The 13,611-nt window shown below is 38.1% G+C and overlaps 1 protein-coding gene across 1 annotated transcript in view; it reads left to right on the top strand.

Annotated features, from left to right (window-relative positions):
• Positions 1 to 13,611, top strand: part of Fbxl7 (F-box and leucine rich repeat protein 7) — a 354,587-nt gene that overhangs the window by 99,286 nt on the left and 241,690 nt on the right. The window contains exon 2 of the mRNA XM_042695209.1: positions 2,071 to 2,160. Coding sequence (XP_042551143.1) covers positions 2,071 to 2,160 — 90 coding nt within the window. The remainder of the gene's footprint in view (positions 1 to 2,070; positions 2,161 to 13,611) is intronic.

Here is a 13,611-nt window from a genome sequence, read left to right as displayed (position 1 = left end):
TGGAAGGGTTATAGTTAAGTAATTAAGAAAATGAATACATTTCTTTTTTTAATATGTATTTTTTGTAAAGATACTGTACAGAGGGATTACAGGTACATGATCAAGGTATCAAGTCCATTTCCTATCGAGCATTGTTACACCCTCCTTTTAATTTCCCCTACCATCCTTTTCTCCCCACCTTCCCAACTCCTCCATCTCCTCCCCCTCAACCCCCACAAAGTTGTAAAGTGCATTTTCAACACAGTGTCTTATACAGCTCATTGTTACAATGGTTCATCCTTTATCCTTCTTTCAGCATTTTGTTATTTTACTTTCCCTCCCCAAATTAGAAAAATGTATATACAAGATGCAGGGCACCAGAATCGAGGACATTTCTTTTTGAACAGTATTAACCCTCCCTCATTTTCTCCTACTTCCTCCCTCCACTAACCTCCTCTTGAAGTTGTAAAGTTCATTTCCAGCATAGTGTCCAGTAAGTATGACTGTTGCATTGGCTCACCGTTCACCCTTTTCCCCTGCATTTCTGTGATTCCCCTTCCCATCCCCAAATCAGATAAACTTGTATACAAAACAAAGGGTCCAGAAATTTAAAAATGATAACATGAATAAACCAAAGGAGGAAAAAAAAGAATGAAAAAAGAAATAACTGCAAAGAATACACTAAAAAACCTTCTTGTTTCCATTTCTTGGAGTTCATTTTAATAAGCATCATTTTATATGTTCATATGTTCATAGCTATTGAGTTATTGCAATCCTCTGCTAAGAATATCTAGACATATTTAATTATTACAAATGAAGGAAACCATGCAGCCTATGTTTTTTTGGAGTCTGGCTTACTTCGCTTACTATAATTTTTTCCAAGTCTTTCTATTTCCTTACAAATGGGGCAATGTCATTCTTTCTGATGGAAGCATATTGCAGCATTATTCACCACAGCTAAGATATGGAACTAACCCAGTGCCCCTCAGTAGATGAATGGATCAAGAAAATGTGGCCTATATATATATATATATATATATACACACACACACATATATATACATACATACACACACACACATATATATATATATATATATATATAATTGCTTCTTAAAAAGTTCAATCACATCTGCCAAATGCCCTCCCCTTTGCCACATGGTATCAGTTCAAGGCAACCACAGGCTCTTCCCACACAAAGATGGAACAGGTGACGCAAGAACATGGGTCATATAGGGAGGTCTTCGAATTCCGTTCCTTTCTGTGGCATTTGGAGAAGGTTTGTCACTTTTAATGTACGTGATTATCCATGATTATGTAGTGATTATATTAAAAGCTAGAGGTGTAGAAACTCATCCCTGCCTTGAGGGATGATACTTAGGCCAGGACTCCTCAACCTCTGGCCCTTGAGCTGGCTCACTCTTCTCTCATTGGTGAACTCTACTTTGCATTCTCAGATGGTGAAATGCATCCTTGGCCCTCACAGAGGTGTCAGTAGTGTTCTTGCCCAGTGACAAGCAAAACCGAAAAAGCCATTGCCCCGTGTCCCCTTGGATGGGACAATCCTCCCCAGCTGAGAAATCTTGTACTAGAAAATTGAACTGTATTTTTTTAAGGACCTGTTAAAACATAGCATTTGTTTTTAAAGCAATGCATCTGTGTGAAAACAGCAGGTTCTTTCTCCCCAGATAATGCCTCCTTAGATTTGCTTATTTCTTTTTACTGAGAAATGTATAGTTTATAGTTGCAAATAAAAACTAATGCAGTAGATGTGTTCCCTACACGTACATTCTGATTCACGTGGATGCCAAAGTAAGATTACGTGATCATAACTGACCATGTTTGATAATCTTGCCTGAGTTTATAGTCAAGACATATTATGAGAGGGCTTTAGTTCTGCTTTAATTTGGGTCAGATAGTTCCCCAAAGATATTTAATACATAAAGCAAAAGCCTTTAATAAAGTTCATTCTTGATATGGTAGCTTCGTTCTCGAAAACAAATGATGTGGCTCAGTGTGGGGCTGTGGGGAAGACACGGGGCAGTTCCGAAATTACAGCACTCACAAGTTGCTCATTCCTGTTTTCTCCAGGCAAAGGCAGCTCAAGCATCTCATCCGACGTGAGTTCAAGTACAGATCACACGCCAACCAAAGCCCAGAAGAATGTGGCTACCAGTGAAGGTGCGCATCTGGTTTTCATTCTCTCCTCCTTTCACAAGGCTGGCTCTTTTTGGAAGACAAAGAAAATGTGGGAGTTTGGGTTCTCTTCTGCTGAGCAAGAGCATATGAGATGATTAAAGAGGAGAAGGCGAAGGATTTGCTAAGTTTCTTTTCAGTTGTGCTGTTGTTACTGTCCATTAAAGTGGATGCAAGGGAGTTTATGTGTCTGGATTTTAAGGCAAATGCGAATCCTTTATGAAGATGTGATCGGCTGACTTAAGGGAAGCTTTCTGATATCCCATGCTGTTTTTCAGTATGGAAAACATGATTATATAATCACAGGCTAGAACATTGGAGGTCCTGCCCAGGGCTTGCATGGTTGCATCTAAATTCAGACTGGTGCCAATCGTTGGGAGTAACAAAGGAGATTTGCTTGATTACTTAAAGAAGAAGTAGAAAAACATCCTTTTGGTACCGAGATTGGTCTTGTTGGTATTCTTGATGAAGAATTTGACCTATTTGTACCAATGCATGCTGGAATTCATCTGCTTTCTAGTCGGTAGAAGGTCTTGGTTCTTTTGTGTGAGGATTGAGTCAGTGTTGCTCTGGTAGTTATTTTGTGGAAAGTTGGTGTTGAAATTGACCCAATGATTTTACTTTCTTGCTAAACATGATGAAAGAATTCTTTCTAAATGAATTGTGCAATGAAGGTTCAGCATACACTTGAGTGTCATTTGGACATATTTTGACATGTCAGCAGATTTTCATGACATCTTTCCTGATGTGCACAGGATATTGCAGAATGAAAAGTGCCCGGTTTTGTTTCTGAGCCTTCATTTCTGCTGCTCCTCAGATTTGGAAGCATACTTGTGGGATAATGATGGCCTGTGGAGGTCTGTGGTTTCTCTTTGTATGTGTAATAATCCATATATGAGAGATGATGAACTCCACCCCTGCTGGTGGAGTTTCTCTGTGTCCTTTTGACTGGTTTCAGAGAGCCCAAAGCTACCTTCTCGGTGATAATCATCCCCATACTAACATAGCTCTTAAAACTGGGTCATACTCTCTTGTCTTTCAAGCCTTGGCATTGTATGTAACCAATATATTGGTGTTTTCTCCTCAGTGCAGGGAGACACCAGGTAGCACTATAGTTTATTTGTCTGCCTGCTATTATAAATATGGGCATTCGACCATTGTTGAAATTCAGTTACTGTAATACGCAAATCTGGTTAATAGATTTTAGATATTTGGTCCTTTTATTTAAATTTCCTTTGTTATTTTTTTCCTCTTTAGCAAAAATAAAAAACACAGTTCTATGTGAGTTTTGTTGCAGACATTGGAGAAAGGGACTAAGGGATTTCATGCATTTAAAAATAAGTCTTGCTGGGCACTAGTGGCTCATGCCTGTAATTCTAACTATTCAGGAGGCTAAGATCTGAGGATCTTGGTTCAAAGCCAGCCCAGGCAAGAAGGTCTGTGAGATTCTTATCTCTAATTAGCTACCAGAAAACCAGACATGGCACTGTGGTTCAAAGTGGTAGAGGACTAGCCTTGAGCACAAAAGCTCAGGGACAGTGGCCAGGGCCTGAGCTTAAGCCACAGGACCAGCATAAAATAAATAAATATGAAAGTAAAGCATTTATTTTTATTTATTTAGTTTAAAAATTATTTTATTGTAAAGATGTTGTACAGAGGGGTTACAGTTACATCAGTTTCATCAGTTTCTTGTTGAGCAGTTACCCCCTCCTTTGTTTTTTTCCTACTATGCCTTCCCTCCTCCCCTCCTTCCCTTCCCCCCTCCACCTCCACATCCAAAGTTGTAAAGATCATTTCTAACATAGTGTCTTGTGAGTCTCATTGTTGCAATGGGTCATCCTGTGTCCTTGTCTCAGCATTTTGTTTCAGGATACCAAAATCAAATACAGTGACAACAGGGCATATTTATCTAATTTTTTAAATTTATCTTTAAGTAGTTGTACAAAGGGGTTTCCATTCAGCATCCATTTGTGAGCATGATGCTCTTCATTAAGGTCACCTCTTTCACGATGCTCCCCCATCTCTCCCCACCCCTACCTTTCCCCTCAATTTTCCTAGTTCCGTTTTCACATATGTACATTGAATAATACAACTGCATTTTCCCACTTTCTCTCTCTTCCTTCCTCTACCTCCTCCCCTTGACCTCACCTACTCCTGACAACATAAACATATGTTCCAGTTCCCTGGTATTCATTTTGTTAAACTGTCATTGTTCAAAGGAGTTACAGCCATTGAATCCTCTCCTGAATATACCCTACTTTAGTTAATACATTTGTGAATATATGCATATGATGCTGTTTTTGTTTATATGTTATTATACATATTTATGCTCTTTGTGCTTCAAAATAAAATCCATAGGAACGTTAAGTTTTCGTTTTCTTTTGCCTTTTTTATTTGGAAGGAGGTGAAGACCAGCCAATGTTTGACACATTTTGCCATGACATATTTCCTGTCATCCTACGGGAAGAAGTAGGAAAGCAAAACAGGAAATTGTGGTGTTCGTATGAAATCAAGTGTTTGCCAACTGGACATTCATTAATGAGACTGGGATTTCTTTCCTGATCTCCCTTCGAAGGAAGAGCCTCAATCCTCTGAAAGACATCATCCATTTCCTTACATCACTAAATAGTTCAAAAGGCTGGGCTAACTTTAGCTAGTCTTGAATATGAATCCAGGTTGTAGATTTTGAATCAATGAATATGTTAATTATTAAAAAGCCACCATGGGTCAGTCTTATTTACAGCAAAGTGTGTTTCAGGGTGGTTTGCTGCACAGGTGGTTTTTCTAGGCTGGTGTTCCAGATGAAAGATAGCAGGCCACGCCAATTTTATCCAGTAAGTGGTATCTCCATGGACTGGTGTCTCCACAGATACCATTTTTTTAACCAGGCATTGTGCATACCTCTGTAATTCCAGCAGTTGAAATACTGAAACAGGAGAATTAGGGTTCCCAAGGCAACATTAGCTATGCAGTGAGATCCTGTCTCAAAAGAAAACCCATTTAAGGGATTTAGCCAAATTTTATCACGAGCTTGGTAATTTTATAACCTGGTCTGGTGTATGGTACCTGCCTAGCGCTTACCTGTGTGTTGTGCTTTTTCTCAAGATGAAGATGTTCTGAAAGTCACAAGCAATAACTCAGTTTTGGGTTTTCTTCTGATAGTCTCAAATCTTACTGCTCAAATGTTTGTTGTTTTGTTTTTAGTGCTACTAAGGTTTGAGCTCAGGACTTTGTATTCATTAGTTAGGTGCTCTACTGCTTGAGCCATGCCGCAGTCATTTTCTCTGTTCATATTTTGTTTCTGTTCATTTTAGCCTAGGCTAGTCTAGACCATGATCACTTATTTAGGATTTATGCTTCTTTTATAGATAGGGTGACAGTGCATGTACTATACCCAGACTTTTCTGTTAAGATAGGGACTTGTGAACTTTTCTTTGCCCAGGCTGGTTTTGATCCATGATTCTATCTTTCCCTTCCAACTAGCTAAGATTATAGGTATGCGCTATCTGTCTGGCTTCAGCTCAGATTTTAGGTGTTCTAGCACCCAAGTTAATGATAATTACTCTGGAAAAGAAGAAAAAAAGCAATCCCTGAGTTTAAAAAAAAAATTATGGTGCTGGTTCTGGGGCTTGAACTGCCCTGGGCGGTATCCTTTAGCCTTTTTACTCTACCATGTTGAGCCACAGCTTCACTTCTGGCTTTTTTGGTGGTTAATTGGAGATAAGAGACTCAAGGGACTTTTCCTGCCCAGGCTGGCTTTGAACTGTGATCTTAGTTCTCAGCTTCTTGAGTAGCAAGGATTAAAAGCGTGAATCTCAATGTCCAGAGAATCCCTTCTTTTTCATGCAAACTGCATAGGAGCACACATAAAAATGCACCCTTGGGTCCCTTTGCACTCTTTTTAAGAACTATGTTTAAACTTTGATCATAAGAAAGGACCAGCAGAGTGGAAACTGATTTTCCCATTGATTTCTGGTGGATTTATTAAAGTGATTTTCTTTAGCCCTTTTATCCTGTCTTGGTTTTTCACCTCTGATCTCATGCTGCCTGTGAGGGAGATACATAGAATCCTTAGCTTGAAGGTCTGAGTGATGGTGATTTCTAAAAATAATATATATTGTGAAGGACAACACTGCATTTTTCTGCAGCTTTTGAAAACCATGATCTTACCTGTACTAGCTGGGTTGCAACACTTTGAAGTAGTGTGGGAATTTTCCATGATGAGGATGAAAAAATTGTAAATTTCCCCCCTGAGAATGGCACCTGTGACTTACTAACACAGTCTCACAGAAAAGTTTGTGCATCTTGTTTTTGCAGCTCTAAAGCCATACCCCTTTTTAAGGAATTGGTATCCAGCAAGGCTTTTTCTCCTGATAAGTGGTATAGGATTTCTTTACAGCCCATTGTATTTCTTGTGACAGTTTAAGTTTCTGCTTTCTTGACACTATAGGGGGTTTGGGTTCATGTGTAGAAAGCTGGACATTTTTCCATTTTTTTTTGAAATTTTTCTGGTTTCCCTTCCCCCTACCTCCCTCAGCATAATCTGCATTCCAACATTGTAAGACACAGCGTAATTCTTTCCAGTTGTGTTGCTATTCTTTCTCCTCCACATTGTTTTAGTCTTCTTTTTTTCTTAATCCCTGGGGTGTTCTGCAAGGAATTCCCATTGACTTTCAGCAGTGAAGGTCACATCTAATGCATGCGTGTGGAGAAGGTTGCCACCAGCATGGAGTGAATCAGTTGCAGGCTGTTGCATTGGACTAGAACATGCAGACACTTCTTAGAAGCAGCAAGCTGGGCTTTGACTTCTTTTCTTAGGACAAAAGGGTAGCAGAAAGTGGCTTTAAGTGTGACATCTCAACAGCTCCGCCTTCCATGGAGCAGTTACTTCGGAGGTCAGAATTAAGTAGCTGATGAAGTGTTAGCATCATCCAGCTGCTCTGTAAACACATTCAAGTTCAGATACTGACACCCTGGCAGCACAATCGAGAGCTGCTTTCTAAACACTGGCTATCAAACCAGACAGCTATGGAGTCACAGGACTTAGGAGGTTCAAAAAGCCTTGCCAGTTTTCTGATTTGATCTGATACATTCATGTTACAAAGAAATAGCCAGGCCACAGCAAAGTGAAGAGATCCCCCCCGCCAAACCCCCCCCCCCCCCGCACCCGTCAAGACTAAACACCTAGTAACTACTCAAGCAGGAGTTTGATGTAATATTGTTTGGGTGAGAACTAAGCAAATGAGAACAAATACAGCCTCATCAAAAGCTAGTATTTTGTGTACACAAAGGTATTTACTTTTCTTTTTTTGTTCCCTTGACTTCTGTCTATTTTGACTGAGCCCACAGGTTATGTGGAGAAGCTTCGGAAAGGTTGTTGAATCCAAATAGATAGTGACTTCTGGTAGGAGAAAAGGTGAAGGGTTCTTGTTACCTTGGAAGACACTGTCTTTGAGCCAGGCTGTCATTTTGCAATAGTGTTTTCATTGGCTTATTTAAGACTGCAATATGAAATTGCTTGTTTAATTTGGAAAGAAGGTTAGATCTTGAAATCTTTCATTAGAGGCATGTAAAATGAGTTGATTTGTGATGAAGTTTTACTGATATTCGTTTCATGGATTCTAAAATCACCAGTTTATATATATATAGTTTTGGGCTCTCTGTACTTAAGTTAGGCCAGTGCAGAATAGAGATATTTTGAAAATGCTCAAACATATGGCTTTGTTTGCATTCACTTTGCCTTTCTCATATCTTTTCTCTACTTGTTGATTCTCCTTTCCAGACCAAGTTTACATGAATCACTCACACAGGGATGAATGATGCTTTCCCTACAAGATGGGTTCTATTCCCTAATAAGTCTTTATTTTTTTAACTGCCCAGCAGATGGAATACTCGTTTTAGGAACACAGAAGTTAGTTATTGACAAAGATGGCCATGAGCCTTGATTTCTTTTTTAATTAATTATATATATATATATAAATATAATATACTGCACAGAGGGGTTACAGTTACATGAGTAAGGTAATGAGTACATTTCCTATCAAGCATTGTTTCCCCCTCCTTTGAGTTTCCCCTACCATTCCTTCCCTCCCCACCTCCCCAATTCCTAACCCCGTAACCCCTCCCCTCCACCTGGAGTTGTAAAGTTTCATTTTCAACATAGTGTCTTGTACATCTCATTGTTACAATGGATCAACCTGTATCCCTATTTAAGCATTTTGTTTTTTCCCTTTCCCTCCTCAAATTAGAAAAATATATATACAAGATTCAGGGCACCAACATCAAATACAGTGAAAATAGGGGTTATATCATAGGGGAGGAACATACCAAAGAAATAAAAAAAAAATCACATAGTACATTATAAATACGTTAGAAACAATAGCAAGAAAGGAAAAAAACACTTGTGTTCCTATCTTTGGGTTCATTTCGCCTAACATCAGCTTCTCTGGTCATATGTACATAGCTTTTGGCCTTTTCTGCTTGTCCTACACATGTGCTAGTTATTGTAAATTAGGGAAACGATGGGACCTATGTTTCTTTGGGCCTGACGTACTTCACTTAATATAATTTTTTCTAAGTCTTTCCATTTCCTAAAAAATGGAGTGAAATGAGCCCTGATTTCTAAGATCTATTCTCAGAGCTTCTATAATTGTCATGAAAGTTTACTGAGAATTTCTTTGTTGTTATTGCATGTTTACTATTCATACCCATGGATCCACTGTGACATTGCCATAGGTACATACTTGGATCATATCTACACACCCAACTAATGCCCTTTCCTGCTGTACGAGTCCTCAAGAATTTCATTCTGAATTGTTTTAATAACTTTTCATCAGTGTGTTTTGAAGATAGTTACTAAAAGTGTCTTTTCCAGTGCCAGCTCCTAATTGTCTTTCATTGAAAATAGTGTCTATGGATCCTTATACAACTTAAGAATCGACTTTAAATTCTTAGTTCTAGAACACAAAGTCAATATTCCAGGCTGCTGTCATGGCGAACTGCTGAGGGTTCAATTTGAGGCTTTCCATTAATCTCCCCTTGCTTTAGCGTGAGGTTGCTATTAAAATCATTTGTGACATTTGCTCTAAATGCTACAATCTATTTTGCTTAAAATAGAACCATGCAGTTACTCTTTAGGTGGAAATGTCCACACCACGTGGAAAATACTGTATTCACAGCATGTCCAATGTCAATCAAGAGAAAGTGTAGTCGAAACATATAACATAGGAAATTCAAATAGGAAGGGAAAGTGACCCTGAAGAAATATATCCAAATTGGAACACCTGGTGAAGCTCTAGGAGAAGCGGAGGTTGTAAATAAGTAATGTGACATTAGGGTTTTCTCTTCTATGTATGGGGAAAGGGATGACTGGTTCCTGTAGAGGTTTGTCTTTGCCTTAAGAAATCAGATTCTAAGCATAACCATCTCTGAAAATGTCTCTATTACAAATGAAAGCTTTCCAAAGCATTAGGTGTTGAAATTTCATGTTTTTCAAATTCAATTAGCAAGTCACTGCTTCAGAACCAAGATAGTATTATTAGTATTAGGTTATTGCCTGTTGGCCAGTTAGGTAACTGTGAAAAACTGCATCAGGGCAGGGGGAAAACAAATGAGGAGGCAACAATGCTTAATAGGAAATGTACTCATGACCTTGCTCATATAACTGTAACCCCTCTGTACAGCATTTTTACAACAAAAAACGTACCAAAAACTGCATCAAACACCTCTGGTGTTTTACTCAATTAAATAAAGAAATTAAATAATTTGTTCAATTAAATAAAGAAATCAAACTTGCATGCCAGGATTAGATTAAGCAGTGGAAAATGTATCATTTTTACATTTTACACAATTGATATGTGAGCCTGGAAATCTATGATAAAGTTCTAAAATACCATCTCAAAGAAAATTTTGATCTTTAATATTCTGATTCCATTTCCAAAAAAACCCTCATATGAATTTCCTCTATTTCTTCCACCTAGTTAGTCCTTTTTGCTAAAAAAAATTCTAATTAAGTAATATGTTCTAAGCATAAACGTTCTGGCTCATCTAAGTAAAGCTAAGTAATTCTAATGAAAAGTTAAATCATTCCTAAGATTTTTTGGGGGGAGGGCAATAATTTCAGAAACTTAATTCAATGGGAGTTTATTACAGAATGTAGTACAAGCTCAATTCACTTATATAGGGTGCACCAAAATATGTCAGTAATGGGTCACAAACCTGTAATAGAAAGGAAAGTTTCTCCCCATACTTTGGTTTTCTTCTGAAAGAATTTTCAAAAGTAAGCTAGGTGCCCATTGCTCAAACCTATAATCTTAGCTACTCAGAAGACTGAGATTTGAGGATTACAATTTGAAACCAGTCCAGGCAGGAGAGTCCATGAAACTCTTATCTCTAACTAAACAACAACAACAAAAAACCCAACCCCTCCAAAAAAAACCCCAGAGGTAGAGCTGTGGCTCAGATGGTAGAGTGCTAGCCTTCAGAGAAAAGCTTAGGCCTGAGTTCAAGCCCTAGGACTGGTGTACATTCAAAAAAAAAAAAAAGAATTTTCAAAAGTAAGTTTGGGTTCTTCATGATTTAGGTCGAGTGAGAATCCCAGAGTCATCATTACTCGCATTAATTTTAAACAAACATCTTTGCAATATTCCAGTTAACTCTCTGACTTCCTGAAGGAATTTAATTTCATGGCAATACCCTCTTACTCCAAAACTATAGTGATTTGTGGAGGAAACAGACACAGAATAACAGTCCAGTGGTAACTCAGGATATGGTCGACTCTGCCCCACCAACTATGGAATAAAGAAGCGCTCCAGTCAGAGGGAGTAGAAAGACAATGAGGACTAAAGGAGTGGGTATGGAGGAAAGGGCTGGAGGAACTGGTGGAAGCCCCGACCCTGGGCTTAGTCTCTGCTGTGTGAGCAGAAGGTGGGCGGGCAGCAGGAGGACTTGGTGTTCTGAGCCAAGGTGTGAACAGATGAGGGAAATCTACATGGACCCCTGTCTGGCCTGGTTGGGCTCCATATTCTTTGAACTAGGGACTGATTGGATCCCATGGCATGTGTGAGTTCAGAGACAGCCTGGAACACCCCTCAATCTGCAGTCACAATCTGCCTTCTGGGCATTTGGAAGATTTTTCACTGAAAAGCCAACTTCTTAGTAAAGAGGAAATGTGAAGGTTTGAGGACAAATAATCTGATATTGAAAACACTTGCTCTTTACTGCCCTGGACATAGTCTGACCTTAAAATTCAGGTTAATGTATCTGTTTACTTCTTCTGCCTAGGGATTAACTTCCTGAGGATAAACTAACTTCCTCAGGATGTCTCTGACTTCCCAAGGTTGTTAGACTGATTCACAAACACGGAGAGAGTAGCACTCCAGTTGCAAAAGGTGTTTTCTTTATATCCTGTGTGTTTAAAACCTTAGAATTGGCACCTGGCATCAATCAAGATTCATTATGTTCACGTATGCTATGTTGGATGGCAACTCCTTTGTACAACTACTTAAAGATAAGATTAGAAATAAATAGATAAATAAATAAAAGAAAGTGCGCATGGCAAAAGGAATCAACTCCAAGTAGTTTAGATATTATTTGTAAATAATTTAGAGATGATTGAGTACTTGCTATAAGGGGTCAGCCTGTGGACATAGATAATCAAATAAATTAATTATAAACATAACCAAGAAACTTTGGTTACATATCACTGTCTTCCAAGATGGGATAACTGGTATACCTTTGTTCTTGTAAGCAACTATGATTGGTTAGATGGACTTCCAGATCTAGGCTTTATGAAACCACATTTTTTTCTGCCCAGAAGACAGATTCTGAGCTGTTAAAAAGGAATATCCAAGAGGGTGGGCAAGGGGATGGCTCAGAAAGTGATGAGATAATGGATCTAGGCATTTGTTTGCAACTCTTGAGGATAGCAGCTTCAACTGCAATACTTCCTGTATCTCCAGGAAACGTGGTGGGGTGGATTTCCTGTAGAAATCATTCAGAAGTTGCATTTTGAGGTTATTCATTTATTTACCTTTTACATAGTCACCAACTTAAACAGATGCAATTAAAACTAATTTCTGGAGCCTTCATTAGTTAACATTAACATATGATTACACATTTTACAAGTATAAGAGGTCTGTTACCTTCATCTCATTCTGTGTAGAGAAATGCTTTTTGTAATATCAACTTATGCAAACTATATGATAATTATGCAAATATACAGTAGTCACTACTTCTCCAACTTCCTTAAATATTCCTTACAGGAAGGACATGCTAATGTATGTGAACTAAGAATCTTAAAACTGTGTATAAAATTTGACCTTGGATTTAATAATAAAATTACTTTTACAGTTTGATTTTCATTTGTGTACATATATACAAGCATATCTAACATAAAACATTAGAAAAACATTTCTTGAGACATCTGAATATCATATCCTATTGAGCCATTAAAATATGTTTAGTAGAGCACAGTGTTGAATGCATGGAAAACTGCGTACAAAAAAAAAGAAGAATCTGAAGAAAAGTTTTCTGCACCCAGGATTATATATGAAAAAGAAAGAGACTAAAAAGCCCTATTTCACATGCCGTTAGTGGTTATCACTGAGGATAACATTATAGGGTTTTGTATCTGTACGTGTGTGTGTTTCAATACAGTCTAATATAGTCTTCAAGTTAGTTCTTTCCCAAAGGCTGAACATGTGCCTTTGGCATGTTTTTGTTCTTCGAATTTTGTTGAACGTGGGATAATCCACAATTGAATTATTGCATTCCAACAGTAGCCATGAGTTTTGGATGAACATTAGTATTTCTTTGTCTAGTACCTGAAACCTAGATATCTAGTATCCATCTATACAATAATGACTTGCTTTTAAAGAAACATTTCAAAATACTTTTCTATTCTGGAGACATTTTTTGTCCAATTAGGAAAGCACTTTCGATATCATTTTATTAATTTCTGTATACACTTCTAAGGTTTCAATTCATTGCATAATTGTGTGCTACTCATTCATTTCATAAGGCATGGCTCACTTGTTCCTGAGTGTCAGGTCTTGCACTAAAGTATTGAGGATTCATTGATGCAGAAAATGGACCCTGAGCTGGTCTTCCAGAACTTTTAATCATGTCTAGTAACCTTGAAAATGAGTCTATCTTTTCATTCAGGCCAGCAAGTAAAGGTCTAAAGTTAGAATGAATGATGAACAGGGATTAATTAGCAAGGTGAATCCTTTTTGTGACTGAACCTATACGGGGAGATGGAGCAGCAGGAAAAGTTGTGTTCGCAGTTTGTCGTGGTAGTTTAGTAACAAATTAGTACTCAACTTAGTGACATAATACAACAAAAATCGATTACTTATTCAGACGTCTCAATGAGTCTTAAAGGACTAAAATAAGGATGTCTAAAGGGATGTTTGCTCTTCAGGCTCTTGCTTGCAT

The sequence above is a fragment of the Dipodomys spectabilis genome, unplaced genomic scaffold, assembly GCF_019054845.1.
Source record: "Dipodomys spectabilis isolate Male_0828 unplaced genomic scaffold, ASM1905484v1 ptg000179l, whole genome shotgun sequence".
NCBI classification, from domain to species: Eukaryota; Metazoa; Chordata; class Mammalia; order Rodentia; family Heteromyidae; genus Dipodomys; species Dipodomys spectabilis.
The sequence above is the reverse complement of the archived record's forward strand: the minus strand, read 5'-3'. Positions and strand labels throughout refer to the sequence as shown.